This window comes from Corvus cornix, chromosome 15, assembly GCF_000738735.6.
Source record: "Corvus cornix cornix isolate S_Up_H32 chromosome 15, ASM73873v5, whole genome shotgun sequence".
Classification (NCBI taxonomy): domain Eukaryota; kingdom Metazoa; phylum Chordata; class Aves; order Passeriformes; family Corvidae; genus Corvus; species Corvus cornix.
Genome location: NC_046345.1, coordinates 7,305,981 through 7,325,399, shown reverse-complemented (window position 1 = coordinate 7,325,399; position 19,419 = coordinate 7,305,981). Strand labels below are relative to the sequence as shown.

Genomic DNA, 19,419 nt, shown 5'->3' with positions numbered 1-19,419 from the left:
TGGTAGCTCCTGAGTGTCTGGCTGCAGTGTGAGTCCTGACAAGAGAGCACCTTGTGCAAGCGTGGAAGCCTCAGCCAGGTTTGATTTCACCCCCAGCAGATGCACTGGCAGTGCAGCGTGAGGTGCTGGTGTCTGTACACTTCATTTCTGGCTGTCAGGTTTCAGTGGTGAGGGCCTGGCTCAAGCAAAGTCACCTCAGCTTTAGTAGTGTGGTGTAGGAAACTTAAAGCCTTTATTGTCTTATCAGTGATACTACAGTCTGAGAATAAGAGTGACTTCAACTGTGGAAAGTGTAGCATTTTTATCAGATTGAGTGTGTTACTTCTTAGTGAAGATTTATGGAAGGGTTAAGGTTGCTGCTTACTGAAAAATGCAGCACAGTTTTGACAGGGTAGCAGAGCTGGATGAAATACTGACAAGTCCAGGTCCCTGTAACAGGATCACCTGCTCTGGGAATTGGGTGTGTCTCTCTCTATATTCATCTAGGCAGCAAGAGAAAAGCAGGATTTGGCCTAATTGTATGTAATATCCTGTCCCTGGAAGTGGTCAAGACCAGGTTCGATGGGGCTCTGAGCAACCTGGTCAAGTGGAAGGTGTCCCTGCCCCTGGCAGAGGGGTGGTTATGAGATGATCCTTAAGGTCCCTTCCAACACAAACCCTTCTAGGCTTCTGTGATAATGAATTTCATTCAAATTAGCATGATGAAATAATCTGGAAACCTTGCAACGACTCTGTTGTACAGAGATTTATTACCTGGATGTTACAGAAGTGGTTACTGACACAGTTAATAAGCAAAAGTAGTTTCTGCAAAGTCTCTCAGGAGTTAAGTGACCCCCTCTCTTGGACTGCAGTGTCCTCATGGCCAGCAGCTGCCTGGCTCCCCCCCTCCCTGGCTGCTGGGCTGATGCCATCCATGCCCTCGGAGCCACATGCTGCTGCTGTGATCTCACCGGCAGCGGGTGCTGCTGCTGCAGAGCTGCCGTTGGCATATTCCACCCTCTCAAAGAAGATCAGTAACTCACAGTGCCTGGTCTGAGGGAACAGATCCACAGCCATGGCTCGCACGGGGCGGAAAGAGGCTCCTTTCACCCTGTTGGAAGGGGCCCGGCATAGGCTTGATGGGAAAGGGAAGGAAATGCAGAAAGAACTGTTAATATTTTAGTACACTGCTCATCACTGCTATTCTCAGAGAGGTTTTTCTTCCTCAAGCCTCAATTCCATGATCAGGTTCTTCACTACCCCTGATATTTCCGTTATAACTTGTGTATTGGGCAATACCATTCCAAGCCAGCTACTTCTGGTGCAAGGTAAGCCTCAAGGACCATGGCTTACAAAAAAAAAAAATCCAGCAGTGCTCCCCCTCCTCAAAAAACACATCTTTTTCTTCTTTCTACATTTAGTAAATAAACTTAATGCAAGAAACACTCACTCCACAAAGTTATTCATTGCAGCTCTGGGATTGCAGGAGACATAGATGAGCTTCTTCAGCTGTTCAGCTCTTCTAAGGGCAAGAATTACCTTGGAATCTAGATGATCAAAACCACAACAGCTGTGTACTGGTTCTGTGTGCAGCACGAGCCTCACAGAAAAATGCCATGTTATACTCCAGCATTAACAAAACTGCTGCCATTTTGCTTCAAGCTATACCAGAAGCTTCCACTTAATTTATCCCAGTGGTGTTTTCTTCAGTTTCCCACCCAACACCCATCAAGACAATAGTTAAACCCTAACTGGTGAACTTACGCAGCCCTGCTCGCGGCGGATCTACAATCGTGATCAGGTTTTGCGGAGCTAAAACGTTCATCAGGGAAGGAACAATATCTTCTGCCTTCCCACAATAGAATTCAATATTACTCAGTTCTGTAAGAAAAAGAGAAGATGTTATCAGAGTACTTGTCTAGTCAAAGCAGCTTTCTGTTCTTCGCCTTGGATAGTAAGTTCTGATGCCTCAGAAACTACAAATTGTTTAGTCTACCCTGAAATCAGTGTAATTTAAACAATCACAGTTAACTTCAGATAATTTAAACAACAGTAATTTGAGCATCTTCCATTATCTGGACTAAAGCAAGAGCCCACAAGCATCAGCTATGTTCCTGTTTTCTTTAGGAAGGTAGCTGTGGTTTCATTTCATTTTTACCCTGAAATAAATATTTTACTTTTAAATTTTAAAAAAAGCTGTTCAACTGGAAAATTGATCTCATAGGCTACCAAGGTATTTGTTTTCAAGTGATTAAGTGTTTAAACTGGACAAGATCACTATCAACAACATGTAATTCCAGGCTGCTTAGATAAGGTAAAGAGCAACTGGCTGTACAACTATTCCTTAACACACAAAGGCCTTATCATTTCAGCTTAACTCACCATTAATCTGGGCATTTGCTTTGGCATCCTGCACAGCTTCTTGGCAGAGCTCAATTCCAATTACCTTCTTCACTCTCTGTAGAATCAAAGGAAAAAGATCCCTCTGTGATATGTATATGTAAATTTAACCATTTTTCATAGCATCAGCAATTAACAGGGACTTTGACTCCTACCTAGGCTGCTCACAAGGGTGAGCTTTCACAAGGATATGGTAAAGCAGCTGCAGGCAGTTCAATTACAAATTAATTTTAAAAATTAAGATATAATCTTTTGCATTTCACGTTCATTAGGTATTTTCTTTCCTTGCAGCCACAGTTAAAAATAGGTAAAAAGTAGCTTCTATCCAGGAAGGGAAATTGCCAACCTTTGCTAAAGAAATCCCAATGGTTCCTGTCCCACAACAGACGTCCAGCACAGTGCTCTCTTGGCTCAGTTGTACCCACTCCCCAATGGCAGTGTACAAAACTTCTGCAGCTTGTGTGTTCACCTGGGAAATTAAGTTTCCAATAGATCTACTTCTTCATAAATAGTAAATATGTTTTAATGAGTCTTAGTAAAGCATGTTTTCTTGTTTCAACAAAACAAATCATTATAAGTTAAAAATACATTTTAAAGTGTTGGAAGGGCAGAAATAAGTTTTGGGAAAGAAAACAAAAATTAGTAATACAAGACTCCTGAACTATATTATTGCATGTTCAGTGTTACAAAACGCTGCCAAGAAACAGGAGGAAAATGGTAATGAACTAGTAAATAGAAAAAGTTGTCTTCAACGTGCTCCCATCAAGCTTACAGTCATTGACTGCTTTTACAGCCAAACATAATACTTACTGGTATTTAATCACATCAAATATATAAAAGGTTAAATCTCTAAGTGAGTAACATCTTGTTCCACAGCATTAGTCAAGCTCAAGAGCATTCATGCAAATCCAGTTAAATGAGCAGCTTCACATCATCCTTACTTGAAAAAATGCATGAGGAGAAATTCTAAATTTTAGACCAAGGAGTTCTTCATATATGTACTTATCACCAGCCACATGCTCCAAAGGCAAGTCTTCTAGATTGGGAGATTTCCTGGGAGTAAAGGAGGAATGGGGAGACAAAATAGAGAGGGGGAAACAAAACCAAAAAAAGGAGACAATTGTGTCACAATCTTTACCAAAGCTGTAGTCATCATAAAATTGTAGTACTACATCCTCATCAGTAACATTTATCAGCTGCTCTTAGAGACTCTCCTTGGCCATTGCTGTCTCAGAGTGCAAGGACCTTCACCATCTTGAGATGAAGATGGTGTGAGCCTTGTGCTCTAAGGAGGATGGGGAGATTGAAAAATTCACATAAATAGGGAAGAAAGGCAGAAGTTACTTGATAGTAATAAGCATTCATCTACTGCAGTAAACACTTCTACAGCTTGACAGCCAGTAATGGCCAGTGGGTTCACCCACTGAAACTCTAGCTGCCTTTGTCCAGAGAATGGGAAATTTCAGGAGTCTCTTGTGGAAAAGGTGAGTAACTTCAACAATTAGTAATAGTGCTGCTACTTCTATGAAGCAGACAAAACAAGGCTATGAAAGTGCTAACTGCTATTTTACAAACACCAAAAACCCAGCCACCACCAAAATCCGTCAAAGCAAAGTCAATGCCCTCACCTCTGTCCTTCCTCCACAAAGTACAGAGAAGTAACACCACTGCTCTTTCCCATCCCTTCTGTGAAGTATTTTGCCAGAGAGATTTTCAGGTCAGCTAGCTCTTCTTTACTCAATTTCTAAAGGTTTCATTTGAAAAAAGGAAAAATAATCATTTTAGTGATTTCAAGATAGGATTTAGTTCATTTCCATGTATCGGATTAGTCAGAATAGAATCAGAGTGGTGATGCAAGGCAGACTACCCCAAGTAATTCTTCTATTTCTCTTTTGCATGCACAATTCACAAAATCAAATTGAAGTAGTTCTAAAGCTGTGAGTCTGGGCTGCACATTACATATCAAGTGAAATACCTGAGGATTGAAATAAGCAATTGCCATGATATGGCCATTCCGGCTGGTCCGGACCGTGAGCTGCTTCCAGTGACCTTCGTAGGTTTCAGGACTGTACACTGAGTAAGGAGTTGACCTGTAATTTGCAGAAGCTCAGTTACTTATACAGAGAATTATTTTTTTGTGTAACATTAAACAGTTCATTGAATCAAAAGAACGTCACTGCAAAGTAATGGAAAAAATGCTAAGTACAAACAGAGGGTACATTGATTTGTCAGGGAAAGAATGACTTCCACATCTCAACTAAGAAAGACTGATGGATAGGATCTCCTAAAGCAAAATAATCTGTCCCTCTTTCCCACAATCCTCTTACCCATTTTAACCCATGCAAAATTACAGAGAGGCAAGAGGCAGCTTCTTACTGCATTCAGAGGGTGACATAACTTTTCATAATGCTTTCGTTAGCTTCTCTGCTTCATACCAAGTTCAAGTCTTCCATCTTCATGATTCTTCTGAGGTTTCCATTTCTGAGGATTTAACTGCTCTTTAATGAAAGCATCCCTTTTTCTAAAAAAGTACTCTTGCTTAATATGCAACTTTTGGTTTATTCCTTGCTGTAGGATGATTCTTCTCCTCATCCAAGGAAGCAATGGACCTTGGTTATTCAATTCCTCCTTTCAGAAGTGTTTTCCTGAGTACTTCTTTACAGTTAGTGGAAGAAACTCCTGAGTAACACAGACTTTTTCCTGTAGACTTACGTATCCCATTGCTTGCAATAAAGCTGTGTTCAGCTGGTACCTGTTCCCCCATCTCTGAGCAGCTGAGCAGGACCAAGGGAAAAACACCCCATGATCCAGGCACGAGGTGGAAACAAAGAATCGCTAGAATTTGAGACTGGTATATCTTAGATCTTAAAGCTCAGAACAAACACTAATTAAATTTAAAATATTTTTTATTAAGATATCAAAACCTTTATGGATAACTCATTTTACTTATGCTCACCTTATGTAGTCTTGGAAAGCTTTTACTACTTTTTTGGCAATAGCAGGAATGTGAATAGTATCAAATGGCTCCACTACAGCACATGTACCACCCTTATATTTGCCAAGACGACAACCCACAGTTTTGTCTTCTTGATTTACACCAATCCCAATCAAGAACTCACATTTGTTGCGATATTCAGTCTAGATTAAAATAAAGTTATGTAAGATATTTATACAGTATTTATTTGTACATGCCAAGTTTCTCCTGAAACAAATCTCATGTGGTTAAATGCATTTGAAAACAGACACAGAACATTTAGCTCATATAGAAGATACTCATGGATTTTGATGTGTGAACTAACAGTAGTAATAAAAAAGTATTAGTAAATCTTGTTATTTAAAAAGCAAAACATTGCCTCTGTTGAGGAATGTATTAGCTTACAACACAGGCTTGCAAGGACAGTATATTTCTTTTAAAGTTAGAATATCCAGTTATCAATTTTTCTGCTTCCTGTAAATATTTCCACACAGTATTTACATGAAAGGCAACAACATCTAAAATTCATCATTTATTACAAGATGAAGCTGAATACTCAGTTTGTCAACTGTCTCTCAAGACCAAATAATCAACATAACCCTCAGCTCATTAAGCCTGTTCCACACTTTACCTGAGATTACATTACCTGTAAGGGTGATGCTTTCACTCCCTCCACTGGGCAACATAATTTATTAAACTTCTGCTTCTGCAGGAACAACCAGGGTAATAAAGCTCTGTTGTTATTTCCTATTTCCCTGCCCAAACCAGAAACAAAAAGTGTAAAGCACACATTTAGAAAAATTGAGGTCAAGAGTTGCACAAGACTTTTTTTTCTATAGGGCACAAAAAAGAATCCGTTTATCACATGGAAGTGTTTCTTCCAAAATTTTTTAACGGGCAAACCCTCTCCAGCTTTGTAAGAGCTGTAACCTGAAAAAATAAGGGTTAAATATAGTTATAATGGTTATGTACTGGATTTATCAATGTATCCATGCATGATAAAGAATGCCAGTTTTATCCAAGGCAAGAAACAGAAGTGATACTTTGATCTCCAAAGACCAGGCATAAAATTTTAAGGGGATTTAAAAAGAGAAAATCCTAGTAGTAATTTCCCACCTCTACAGATTGATTCTCTCTTACACCATGTGACAATGCCATTTTTTTAAGGGCACAAACATCCTTCTGCTTATGGAACAACAGACTTTAAAACCAATCCCCCTTCATTAAGCAATCTTTTGAAGGTGACCAAGAACATCAATACCAAGTTTTGTTAGATGGAACAGCTTTTAGGCTGCAGCATCGCAGATTATCTTGTAAGTAGTTTGACTGGGGATCCGAGTTTTGACCTACCTCTAACTCACTTCAGTTTAGAGGTTTGCTTTGTCAATTGGTGTGAATTTAGCTATATCCCATCATAAGGCCAAGTCTTGTACACATTACGTTACAAACAGGAATTACTTTGTCAGCTTCTGCAGCACTTGCTCGCACTCCTGCTTCTTCTGGGCCAGCTGCTCCTCGTAGGGCACGTTCCACAACGGGGTCACCACATCCGCGATCCGCTTGCTCAGAGGCTCCTCTCCGGAGGGAGCCGGACGCTTCGCCTCTCCCTGCTCCGAATCCTCTTCTTGCTTCCTTTTCTTGGCGATGGGGTCGGCTTTGGGCTTGGCCAGGCGCACGCTGAGGTGGCGGCTCTTCCAGAGCGCGCCGTGCAGCACCTGCATGGCCTTGTCCCGCTCCTCCTCGCTCTTGAACGTCACGAAGGCGAACGTCTGCTTCCCAAAGAGTTTTATCTTGTGAGGATTGAGCCCGTACTTGGCAAGGAACTTTTTCACGTCATTAAACCCAATGTATTTGGGCAGGTTCTGTATCTCTACTTTATAGATCTCGGAGGTAAACAAGTCTCCCTTAATATATCTATATACGTCGGGGCTCTCCGCGGGGTCTTCCCCGGCCTGGCTGTCTCGCTGAGCCCCATCTCCAGCCTCCGCCACAGGAGCCGTTTCGCGGTCGGGGTCGCAGCGCTCGCATTCCTCCGCCATAGTCCCGCCAGCCCTCAGCCACCCCGCGCACCTCCTGGGGCGGGGCCGTAGCCTCCCGGACGGGCCGCTGCGAGGAGAGTGACAGCAGAGAAAGGATCTGGTTGTTTTTTAAGCGCTGCCCCTCAGCGCTGCCGCTCCCCGCGCCCGGGAGCACCTGCGGCTCTTAAACATATGAAAACCAGCAGCTTACACATCACCCCTTCCCTCACGCGGGCGCCATCTTGAGCCGGGACGCGGGCGGTCGCCGCCATGGCGCGGGGGGTGATGGGAAAAGCGCCTAGGAAACGGGACAACAAAAACGCTTCTTGGGGGGCGGGAGGGGCCGCGCCGCTGGTCGGTACCGGGGGTCGGTGGCAGGGCCGGTACCGGGGCCGGTTCCGGGGGCCCGTGGGGGGACCGGTGTGATGGGGCCGGGGCGGGCGGTGCTCTGCCCGCGCCGGGGGCGGGGCACGAGCGCGGGGCTGAGAGGGAGCGGGCGTTTCCCATCGTGCCTTGCGGCGGCGCGGCGCGGGCTGCGGGAATGAGGTAAAGGCGGGCGGGGCGCGCGGCAGGAAGCGGCGAGCGGAGCGCGGCGAGCGGGCCCATGGCGGACACGGCGGTGAGGGGCGGCCGCAGGCCGGCGGCCAGGCCGGGAACGGCGGGGGGAAGGGGCGGCACCGAGGGCCGGGGCGGGAGAGTAACGGAAACAGGTGGGGCCCGGGCGGGGGGGGCTGAGGCGGGCGGGGGGAGCCGAGGTCGGGCAGGGCCCGGGGGGACGGACGCTGGGCCTTGCTGGAGGCTGGAGCGGCCGCGCCCGCGGGGCCGGCGGTTTGCGGCCCTTCCGGGCACGTGCGGCTCCTCGGGCTGGCCCCTCCACCCGCCTCTGCCGTTCCCCGGCATGAGGGAGCCCGAGCGACCCGGGATCTTTCGGGTGCTCCTTCTCCCCGTTTCCCTTCTTTCTTTTTCTCCTCCCTCTTTCCGCCCCTCCCCCGGCCCGCTGGCCGGACCCCTCGTGCTACAGCAGTTCCCCACGTGCTTTATATCGCGGCAGGGCGGGATCGTATCGTGATAACGGGATCCACGTTCTCGCATGTGGCTGCTGTGAATCGTGCATTTCTCATGGTCTCTGTAATTAATTGCTCAGGCGCGGAACGCACCATGAGTTACCAGGAGGGATGTGCTACTTACACAGGAAGATACAATGTATAAGAGTTTAGCTAACGTTTCTTGTCCTGTTTTTCGGAAACATGTGACGTAACGCCTTTCTCGCTTTTTTTTTTACATGTTGGAACACCGGGGACATAAAACTGGCGATAGCTTGTGTGATGTTGTTGATACAACTAGACTTTATTTTGCAACATTTTTTACCTAATTTTCCCCTGTCCCCTCTTTTTTCTTTTGTTTACTATGTAGTAAAAATAGACTGCTTTATTTCAGTGGCTTTATGCACAAGTTGTGTGTACCTGCTCTATAAAGGACATTGTGAATAGAGCCTGTAAGAGCGGACTCTTCCATTTGTAAAGTAAAAATATTATTTAAATGTCTTCGATGTATAGACTGTTTTTCCTTTCTGGTACTCAAGCAGCAACAAAAAACCCCAAACCCAAATCAATTCCCTTGACCTGAGATAGCTGCTTTGTGGCTTTGTTAAACTTGCATATGAATCTCCCTCCTAGGCTTGTGTGCTGAGTGCTTCTTAGCAGTCCATATGTATGAAGTGCTAGAGATGTTTATCATTTACCTACTAGTCACTTAGTAAAAACCATTCTTAAGCTTAATGAATGCTCTGACAGATTCCTAAAGAACTTAAATAGGAAATATTATTTTGGCCATGTACCTGTAACCTAAAGTTCCTTGAGGAGTCTTAAAACAAGAAACCTAAATTATTTCATGAGTGTTACAGCTCTGTCTCATAATATCTTTGACTGTGGGTGATTCTAATACATAAGACTGAATTATGAACTTGAGATGATGCAAGATGACTTAAGATGTGTCCCTTAAGCTGGGTTAGGTGGTTGCTTTGATGTTGTGTGGGGTTTTTTTTCTAATTTTCCCATTAACAATGGGTCATTAGGCACTAAAGAAATAGTAGGGCTTTAGTAGCATAAAACACATTGCATAGGAAAAATTGTTGAAGAAATTATTTTTCCATAACCAAGAGCTATTGCTCCAAGGCCAAGCCTCCGCACAATTCATGAGTTGTAGGATTAAAACACCTAGCACTGGATGAGCACCTTTTTGTTTCTTAGTGTAACTGTATGTTGACTTGGAAGTCCTTTGTTTTCAGGTATAATGGTATTTCAGTTACTAAGATCTAGTTGCTGAAAAGTGATACGTGTTTTAAACACAGATATGAGTACTTCAGGGTTTGGGTACATAGCAAGTTTGTGTTTTGGTTTTTTACTCCTCAGGAAGCACATGAGGAGCATGATACTTCTACTGAAAATGCAGATGATTCTAACCACGATCCTCAGTTTGAGCCCATAGTTTCCCTTCCAGAGCAAGAAATAAAAACTCTGGAAGAGGATGAGGAAGAACTCTTTAAGATGTAAGTAGAATATTTCTCTCTATTATGTGCGTGTTCATTAGGCTTAAACTTGACAGTGTTTATAAGAAGCTGCATAACTTGTAGCAATCGCTGTATGAAGGGGTAATCTAACTTGCTTGGCCTGCACTGTGATGGCCGAGATTGAGTGGGGGACAGTTGATATTGCCCCAAGGAAATGAAGTCTGGAACCATAGAAGGGAGCTGATAGTACAAATCTGGCTTTAGCATTGTTTAGCATAAAAGAAAACAACAACTTAGGTAACAATTATTGAAATTGTGATCACAGTATGAAACAAGTGTCTTGGGAGGAAAGAAATGAGATGTATATGATGTTGCTGCCATGCATCCCTAGGTAAAGGGTGATGTACAAGGTGCTGAAATAATAAAAACAACAGCTGCAGTACAGTATTGGGGCATCTGTGGCATTTCCTGTCTGTTGTCCTCAACATAGTTTATCCTTAGATTATGCTTATTGTCAGATCAGGAGAGCTTGATCTTTCTGAAGAAAAATGTAGCCTAAAGGCTTAAGAAGTGTTTTGAATTTGATCCCTGATGTGCTTGCTTTAAATAGGTTTAAAAAATTCTGCTTTTACTTAATCAACGAATGGTATTGCTCATCTGGAAGAGAGATTTGAGTTCTCCATATACAGATTCTGGTAATACCTAAAGTGATGGTCAGTTTCTAACAGGTAGTATGGTGAGCTCTGGCTTTAGCAAAACCTGTTAATTAGCTACCTGAATTTAAAAGGTTGCCTACACCAAATATGTTTATCATTCCCTAAGAGTGTCCAGAATTTTAGTACAGTTATTACATAATTCCTAATGCTCTCTTACTAGATTTTAATTTATCATATCAGTTTCTAAATGTGTATATTGAAGTTGAACAGAGAATCTTATAAAAGGAATTGTTTTCTTCCTCTGTGTGTCTTATAAAAAGAACTGCCTATCAGGTGTGGTGTTTTAATAAATGTTTTAATACATGGAGGCTAATTAAATCTTTTGTTCTCCAAGGCGAGCGAAGCTCTTCCGGTTTGCATCTGAGAATGACCTTCCAGAGTGGAAAGAACGAGGAACTGGTGATGTGAAGCTCCTGAAACACAAGGAGAAGGGAACAATTCGCCTCCTCATGCGGAGGGATAAAACCCTAAAAATCTGTGCAAACCATTACAGTATGTTATACATTGCTATTGCTATACTTATTCTTGTTTGAAAAAATAAGCTTGTAGAAATTCAGTATGGTTGTCTCCTGCTGTTCATACAAGGTTTCAGGTATCAAAAACCATGAGGGGTTATTTTTATTAATGGAAGGAAGCTGAAGCTTTTTTCCCTCAGAGCCTGATACTGCTCTAATACTAACTAAAGTCACTTTAAAATTTAGCTGTGATAGATGGGCATTATATGATTGCTTCCAATGGGTGTGGTTTATTTTAATGATTAATAGAGTGTAGAACATGTAGGCCTTAATACTGTTTGGAATAAGAATTTAATGTATGCTGGCTTGCTTTTGTAAAAGAGTGAGAAAAAATATGATCTAATAATTTACTACTTGGAGCTAAATGTTTGAATTGCTGGAACCAATCCCTTAACCATCAGAAAACAGACTGAGGTGCTAAGCTAATCTGAGTTTACCTTTCTCTGCTTGTGAAATAAACTGAAATGAACATGTTATATTGGGCTGACTCATTCAAAAAAGAAACCTCTTTGAATAAAAAAAAACCATGAAAGAGCAAGACAAACTTGAAAGTCAGCACAATTCGCAACAAGCAGACTAATATGGTGATACTGGCTTGCTTTGGTGATACTCAGGTTTTTATATGAGGAGTATATAATGTTCTGTGGAGTTACATAAATGTAGTTTAACTTGAAATAAGAAGTAGCTTAATGCAAAGCTCAATAGTGCTTGTTTTCTTGGGTAGATCCCTTCAGAAATCAAAATGTTCAGAGGAGACAGGTGTTTAGTAAAAGAAATGGCAAATATGAAAGCAGTGTAGTCACCAACCAGCAGGAATAAACCTTTTGTTTAGGGAAATAAATGTTGCACATATGCAAAACAGAATTGATGAATTTGTAGTATTCATGTCAAAAGTTGTTTAGGGTTTTTTTCATGGAAAAGCTGCTCTCCATATAGACTTGTTTATTGAATTTATGCTGACTCACAGTCAGACAAAAGGACTCTCTTCATTTTTGCAAAGCATTAAATGGAGCAAAATGTATTTTGATCTCTAGATTTTAAAAATGCAGGGAAGGGAGTAGACTCTTCAGATTTCTCCTGAACTAGACAGGACCCAGAAAAAAAGCCCTGCTTATACTTTGCATGTCTGTAATGTACAAAGTCTTAAGGTACTGTGGGAAGTAACATTTCAACTTCTCGAGTCAGTCAGGTGAGGTAATTGTAGTGTCTTGGTGGGAAAGGGCCCCATTTACTGGAAGGGAGCAAACAGATTGAAAATACACTGAACACTTTGCAGCACTGCAGAATTCTGTAATATCTTGTAGTACAGTTTTAAAATGATGGGAGAGAGAATTAACCTGATGACTAATTGTAGGAATAGTGTTTTTTAAAATTAATTTTGGTAGTAGTTTCGGTGTGCAAAAGAAGAATGAGTGTTGTTTGTCTGGATGCCTTTTCCTCCTAAATCATTTGCCTGTACTTCAGAGCTGTGCTCAGTGATTGCATCTCTTAGTATCACAGTCATCTGTTTTAAACAAAAAATTGAATTAAAATCTCTTTCCTAACAGTAGTGAATCCAGCATCCTCTCACACAGTAACGGTCTTGCATCATTTTATTTGACAGTGTAAGGAAAAATACACATGGGCACCATTGTCTTGTACTTATCCCAGAGAAATTCTGTGTCAAGTGCTTTACGTAACCATCACAGCCCGTTGTCACTGAGATTTATGGAGGCTGATGTGGAAAACATTTACTATTGTGCTCTGTACATCTTTTAATGCTTTCCTTTCAGTCACACCCTTAATGGAGCTGAAGCCTAACGCTGGGAGCGACAGGGCATGGGTCTGGAACACACATGCTGACTTTGCAGATGAAAGTCCCAAGCCCGAACTTCTGGCAATCCGATTTCTAAACGCAGAGAGTGAGTGGACTGGCACTGAACTTACACTGATTGTAAACTGTTATGTTACCCTGCTTGCCTGAATACTGCTCTAAACCATTGTTGAGACATGCTGTATCTCACCCCTTCGTGGTAGTGTTAGCTAATTAATTCTTTATCTGAGAGAAGTTTGTTAATCACTTAACCACATCTGTTGACAAACAGTGAAGTAATTAGGTCTGCAGTAATATTTGTACTGTTTCTGCCCTAGGCCCTTTTTTAACATAAACCATTTCATGTAAGTGCAATGCCAATTAGAATAAAACTAAAAGCAGTTAAGAGATTCATGTGCAGCTTACTTTCATTTAATTCGGGTGCTCCATTGTAGTTAAGATTAGATTTTTGCATTAGAAACAAGGAAATCCTGACCTGATATTTCTGGTCTGTCTGCATTAGCAGAACATCTGGGTTGGTTTTTTTCTAATGAAGTATGTAGTATCTTTGTTTTGATTAAATGGAACCCTCAGTGAAAAGTGCTAGTCAGACCCATCAAACTAGTCGGTGGCTTTTTCTGGAGTGACTACACCGAGTACCAGAGCAGTAACTAGTAATGGATCAGCTGGGATTAAATCAAAGAAGTGTTTATGGGCAGAGGGGGTTTATGTTGTTTTGTTGTTGGTTTGGTTGGGTTTTTTTTAAAGAAGCAAAATGAAAAAGTGTTGCATTTCTTGCTTTACAATTTGCCACACAAGTTTAGTGTGTTAGCTTCCTTTTCTCCCTACGTACTAGATGGATCATAAAGTGGTTGTATATTTTAAAACTTGATGGATTTGACTACATCAGGAAAGAACTTAGTATATCTTGTCTTTTTCCTTTGCCTTAAGTCTCCAGTGTTATATTGTTTAGTTAGACAAACCTTTCTGGTCCACCTGCTTAGTGCTTGCTTCATGATCCAGAAGGAAATTAAAGGCTAACTGCTCATCTCTGAGAAGTCTTTCCCTCTTTCTGGTAGAGGCTGTTCAGCTTATTGAATGTTCTGCCTTAAAGGAGTACTCCTTTCTTCCTGTTTGCCCTTTGCAGTACTGACTAAGCAGATGACAGGTGAAGAGACATAAGTTTGTCCTTCAGGTGTCTCTCCTGTTTGAGATGCTTGAAAAGGAATCGATACAAACACTTCCTGGACCAGTTACAAAGTGCCTTCAGAATGCCTGTGGGGCAACAGTGACCTCCTGTGGTCAGCCAGACCAGCCTGGGATAGCAGGCTAGTACCACCTTGGTCGTTCTGCTGTCAGGAAGCTCCTTGGCCAGTCTCTTGTTGCTTGTATTACTTGTGTAGAAACATTACTGAAATTCGATCAGCTGCTTGGAATGGTTGTTGAATTGAGTGGTGGCTTAGAATGTAATGAAGATTATGCATTGTCGGCTTTTGTAGTGAGGAATAGCCCTTGGGTACAGAGTCTGAATGCTGTACTGGTGAAACAGGCATTATCTTCCTTTGCTGATGCTAAGAACCCCAGTTATGGTCAGGGTGTGGAAAACTCTTGGGGTATAATGTAGCTGGCAAGGATAGCAGTTCAAAGCTAATCTTCAGTCTTCTGCATACGTATAGTTGTATTAGCAGTCTCTGACATCGTATTCCTATTCCTTTAGGCTACAGACAGCTGGGAGTTGCAATAACTACAGAACAGCTCCTGCTGGCATTACATTTTGAGTATCTTGCAAAATAAGCCGCTTTAGTAAACTTGCTGAAGAAGATAAATTGCTGTTGCACAAAGATGCGATTGAAGAATTTTGCATCTTGTATGATTTACTAGACTACTTCATAAGTCCCTAAAAATTTTGTTTACACAAAGCTTCTCCTGGGGTATCTTTCTTCCAGATTAGAAGTATTCAATGTTGTGAGGCAGTAAAAGTAATGAAAAAATATTTTATCTTTACTGAAACAGATGCACAGAAATTCAAGGCAAAATTTGAAGAATGCAGGAACGAAGTAGGCAAGAAAGCAAAGAAAGGTAAGGTAGTCTCAGTGTAACTCGGTGCCACATTTCTGAGCTGTGTGAGTGGTTGCAGTACCCTGGAGTGTCGTGTTCCAGCAGACTCACTCTGTGCTGAACTGCAGCCTTCAGTTCAGGTGCTTTTCTGTCTGCGAGAGTAAGAGCTCACAGGAGTGACGATGGCCTTCTTTCCCGTAGAAGGCTGTTACAGTTGCTGTTGGGACATCGCTGCTTTGGAAAGGCTACCAAGGAAGTATTTGTGGCTTATAGTACACAAATGAACTGTGAACACTGCAGCCACAGTGCTCTTTCTTCCTTGCAGGTCCCTTTCCCAAATTTCACAAATGTATAATCATGCAAGTATAATATTTAATGTTTTCTTATAGCTGTTAATGTGTATGAAGTTGTTCACAAGTCTCTAATAGATTATTGCACTTCCCTTTAGAATTGCCTGTGTGACAAGGTGTCCCACCATGTAAATATAATAAACATTTCCATCTTAAGAACAAACTACCGCAGTCAATGTTCTTCGAGATACTTAGATTGGAGTTTTCCAGTCTTAAGAATTCCTATTCCCCAATTTCAAACTGGAGAACTTGGCTTTGCTTTTTTTGGTTAAGATGACAAGAAGCTAAGGACTTGTCTGGATACCTTATTGGTAGCAGCACAGCTGGCCAGATGTTACACACTGCTCAGTCCCTGTGATTAAGCCCTTATGTAGTGATTAACATATACGAGTGGTATTTCTTGAATTCTGACATCTGAAGTAATTACCAGAGGAAAAGAAATGGAATGAGTCACTCCAGTGGTCAGTGAAGAATATCTTAATTTTTGTCCAATACCAGCTGTCTCTCCCCACCCCCCTCACCCTCTGTCTTTACTCTTTCTAACAGGGAAATCCATTACTGCCTGTATGTAACATTTTTCCTAACCAATCTTTTAGCAGGCACAGACAAAAATGATAGTGCTGATAAAGTTGCTGAAAAACTAGAAGAGCTTTCTGTAAAAGAAGAGAGCAGAGAATCTGAGAAGAAAGAGACCAAGGAAAAAACTGAAGAAAAGCAATAAAATCATCCTGGGCCTTGCAGTTTTTCCTTTACTTTTTTCTTTTTTTCTTTTCCTTTTTTTTGGGTTTTTTTTGGTTGTTTTTTTTTTTTTTAATTTTTACAAGGGACTTTATATGGAACTGAATTCAACATTCACATTGTTTTTTCTAAGCTTTTGCCCTTTGGAAGGTGTCTTCAGAAAAATTCATTCCCCAGTCATGAAAATGTACTGTGCTAACTTTCTTTTCCATAGTGGAAACACTTATTTATAGTCATCCAAAAGAGTGAATAAAACAAACTTGAAAACCGCATCAGGGGACAGAACTGAGTTTTCTGTATACTGTAAAGGCTTATGAATACACATGTTTAATTGAGCTACATATCATCATTCCTGTGGATTAAGTAGGTTAACAGACTTTGTCAGCAGGGAAGATTAGGATTGCATTTGTGTTTCTTGTATGGCTTCTAAACTGTAATGTAACAGACCTTTCACACCTGCTGCTGTGTGTACCTGAGCAGGGAATGTGCCTGTGCTTCTTGAAACACAGCAGGCTTCTGGAATCAGGCAGTAAGAGCATTTCTGGCACACTGTTGATGATGATCCATCAGACAGTGAAAATAAAGGTGGGGGACAAATATGTATTATGTCAGATTTGAGAAGCATTTCCCTCTTACAAAACAAAATCTGTGCTTCCCCCTGCCCCAAATTTGTTAATAGTACAAAGGCTTGATTCCAGCAGACAGTTCCTGCTGTTGTCCCAGATCTTCCACGGTGTGCTGTTGCTGACTGAAGGCAGCAGCAGCAGCCTGTTACGCTGAGGTGTATGCAAAGGAATCGGAGCTGTTTGAGTACCTTCCTGTGACATTCCCCTTGCCAGCCTGTTGTTGTTATAGGTCTAAAATGTATAAGCTTTTTTCCCAGGGCTTTGGAGCTCATTGTTTTTACAAACTAGAGGAGTTTTGAACTTCTCAGATGCTTGGTAGGGAGGCTGTCCCTCTTGGAGAGCAGCAGTCTGGAATTCATTTTGGAACAGTTAATTATGGTGCACATGCTTGAGGGACACCCTCCTTGCCAGAATGGGCAAATTGATCAAATCTCTTCCCTGCAAATGTTTTTAGTTTATCCAATTTCAAATTAGTGCTAGAGAGTAAGAAAATAAACTTTAGTAAGCAATAAAATCAACAGAATTAAGTCTAATAGATAAATTGAATTTTGTTGTTAAACACTAATACAAGGATTGTGTTAGGATAGAGATGAAATTTTATAATAGTTTCCAAAATAATTATGAAAACTGGACAAAACTTGCTAAACTGTAAGACTGAATGATGTTAACATGGGATAGCAAGACCTTTTTGTCTTCATAAAGAGGCTTTTAGCTCAGTCAGGTTCTGCAGTGTACCTGAGGAAAATATATTTTTAAAAAAAAAAAAAAATCACGTCTTTTTTCTTAGCACTGCCTTTTGATGCTACAGTGAACGAGTCTTAAATCTGGAACTGTAATTCAGGTACTCACTTCATTCAAACAAAATAATTCCTTTGGTGTTTTGCACGTTCCCCTTGAACTACAGCAGATATCAAAAGTCTGTTAATTAACGAAGATGGTTGAAAGGCAAAACAAAATGCTCTTTAGTGTTTCTGGTTTGGAAATAACAAGACAAAGCTATTTTGAAGTATTTAACATTTGAATGTAAAAGCCAAATCTTTATCCATGAATCATTGTAAATGATCTGATAATGTCAAACTGTGTCTAAATTGATAGAAATTACTTAAAAATTTCAAAATAAACTTAAATTTTCATTTAAAGGATTTGCTTTTTATTTTGAGAATTCATACTGGGAATGCATTTTTAGTCTTCAGGGGCAAAGTGATGAAGGCAGCAAAATGGGTGAGTTGCATTTCACTGTCAAACATTGTACAGAAGAGGGGGGGCAGCACCTGAATGACTTAATTTGTCTTAATATTGGTTATTGATGACTCCTGCTTAATGTTATTACCCTCTCTTCCCCTCTTACTTCAGCATCCTTAAATGACTTCAAGACATTTCCATTCCTGTTTAAGTTAACTGATCTGTGTTTACAGTTCATGGATTGCAACCATCCTTGCAAGTCTGCAGTCTCAAAGAGCAAAGTTAAGAGAGACCACTCAGTAAAATCATTTCTCTAGGTAACATTGGGCTGAAGAATACTTTAGTCCTCTAAACTAAAGGATGGTCAGTCAATATTCTGGTTGCTTTAGCTGTTCTACACATTAAAAAGCAGTAAGTATTTTTAAAATTATCTCGGTGAAATAACACCTTTTTTTTTTTGTACAAGTTATTCTAATGATTAAACTTTCCTACAGGTAAGGTAGGCTGCCAAGTGAAGATTTTTTAAAAGCTTTATTCCATGTTTGATAAAGAAGGAAAATACAATAGGGTTAGTAAAGCATTGTTGGGTGCTAAAGTCTGCAATTTGTACAAATTTTCTGCTTGCTTCAGGTTTAGAAAGATGCTATATAGCCAGGCTTAATGACCCAGCCTTTGATGGTACTAATGGTTTTGTGTATATGCTGAATGGATGAATGTCTGAGGATTCCTGAGTGATGAATTCAACTTAGAAATTGTTAACTGTGGACAAGCATCAAAAGAATACCTTCTTAACAGGTAGTTCAGGTCTTAAAGAAGTCTACTTATTATAGAAATGAATTTAAAATAGTTCTCTCTAGATTCCATGTTAATTATTTTGAAGACTACACTAATCTGTTGGGGGTTTTTTTCTCCAGGAGTAAGTTTGTATTAATGATACTAAATCTCTCATTCACAAATTGCAAACACTCCCAATTTGTTGTTTTAACACTAAATGTCGATATTTTTTTTCCTGTATAATAAGGTAGCTTGTATCAAACACAAGTTCTCAGTGATACCAAAAACTCAGAAAATTAAAATTCTTCTCAACGCTATGCAGATAGGAGAATGTTGTAAATTCTTAATTTTGATGCAACATGCTTAAAGCTGTATGTAAAGGGGAAAAAAAATCAGTCTGAGTAGTTCTTTGGATTTTATTGCTAAGAGTTGTTACCTCTTTGAGAGTGTTGTGTCCTCTGGTGGATGCTGTGTGTGGATCACAATGAGTTGTGCTGAACTCTGATGCCCCTCAGCAATGCTGGGCCTTGTGCTGCTCCATCTCGGTGCATTCCTTCACATAATTCAGTGAAAAATGTTGCTAGAAACTTTTCTCTAAAGAAAAGACTCCGAATCAGAGTTCAGAAAACTCAGCTTGGCACCTCAGTAATATTAAATTGCACCTATTTGTGTAGAAATGGAGACAGTGGTGGAGATTACATTATAAACTGCCCTGCTGGTTTTTGATCTGTACAAATTGCCATTGGCTTTCAGTGCCAAGTCCTTAAACAGTGGGTGGTTATTTTAAC

At 40.9% G+C, this 19,419-nt stretch overlaps 2 protein-coding genes and 1 non-coding gene across 3 annotated transcripts; 2 read left to right on the top strand and 1 right to left on the bottom strand.

The window, feature by feature from the left end:
- Nucleotides 1–730: 730 nt before the first annotated feature.
- TRMT2A (tRNA methyltransferase 2 homolog A) lies at nucleotides 731–7,786 on the bottom strand. Its single transcript, XM_039560975.1, has 11 exons — nucleotides 6,812–7,786; nucleotides 6,000–6,108; nucleotides 5,336–5,517; nucleotides 4,355–4,469; nucleotides 4,008–4,123; nucleotides 3,321–3,432; nucleotides 2,726–2,848; nucleotides 2,362–2,437; nucleotides 1,744–1,860; nucleotides 1,430–1,526; nucleotides 731–1,114 (listed from the first exon to the last, which is right to left on the bottom strand). Exons 1-11 carry the CDS (start codon nucleotides 7,390–7,392, stop codon nucleotides 817–819), a joined length of 1,926 nt encoding a protein of 641 aa, XP_039416909.1. The 5' UTR covers nucleotides 7,393–7,786; the 3' UTR covers nucleotides 731–816.
- Nucleotides 7,787–7,902: 116 nt separating this feature from the next.
- Nucleotides 7,903–17,817, top strand: RANBP1 (RAN binding protein 1). Its single transcript, XM_039560976.1, has 6 exons — nucleotides 7,903–7,990; nucleotides 9,783–9,919; nucleotides 10,931–11,088; nucleotides 12,884–13,012; nucleotides 14,917–14,982; nucleotides 15,908–17,817. The coding sequence occupies exons 1-6, from the start codon at nucleotides 7,976–7,978 to the stop codon at nucleotides 16,030–16,032; spliced, it is 630 nt and encodes a 209-aa protein (XP_039416910.1). The 5' UTR covers nucleotides 7,903–7,975; the 3' UTR covers nucleotides 16,033–17,817.
- LOC120410882 lies at nucleotides 15,063–15,194 on the top strand. Its single transcript, XR_005603217.1, has one exon. It is a non-coding gene; the product is annotated as a small nucleolar RNA SNORA77 (small nucleolar RNA).
- Nucleotides 17,818–19,419: the final 1,602 nt, after the last annotated feature.

Excerpts from the sequence above, each read along its gene's own strand:
- TRMT2A (XM_039560975.1), bottom strand. The coding sequence starts at position 7,392 with ATGGCGGAGGAATGCGAGCGCTGCGACCCCGACCGCGAAACGGCTCCT. Across the intron at positions 5,518-5,999 it reads TGAAAGCATCACCCTTACAG|ACTGAATATCGCAACAAATG; the intron begins GTAATGTAATCT and ends ATTTTAATCTAG. Across the intron at positions 1,861-2,361 it reads AGCAAATGCCCAGATTAATG|AACTGAGTAATATTGAATTC; the intron begins GTGAGTTAAGCT and ends TTTTTCTTACAG.
- RANBP1 (XM_039560976.1), top strand. Across the intron at positions 9,920-10,930 it reads GAGGAAGAACTCTTTAAGAT|GCGAGCGAAGCTCTTCCGGT; the intron begins GTAAGTAGAATA and ends TTGTTCTCCAAG. Across the intron at positions 11,089-12,883 it reads AATCTGTGCAAACCATTACA|TCACACCCTTAATGGAGCTG; the intron begins GTATGTTATACA and ends CTTTCCTTTCAG.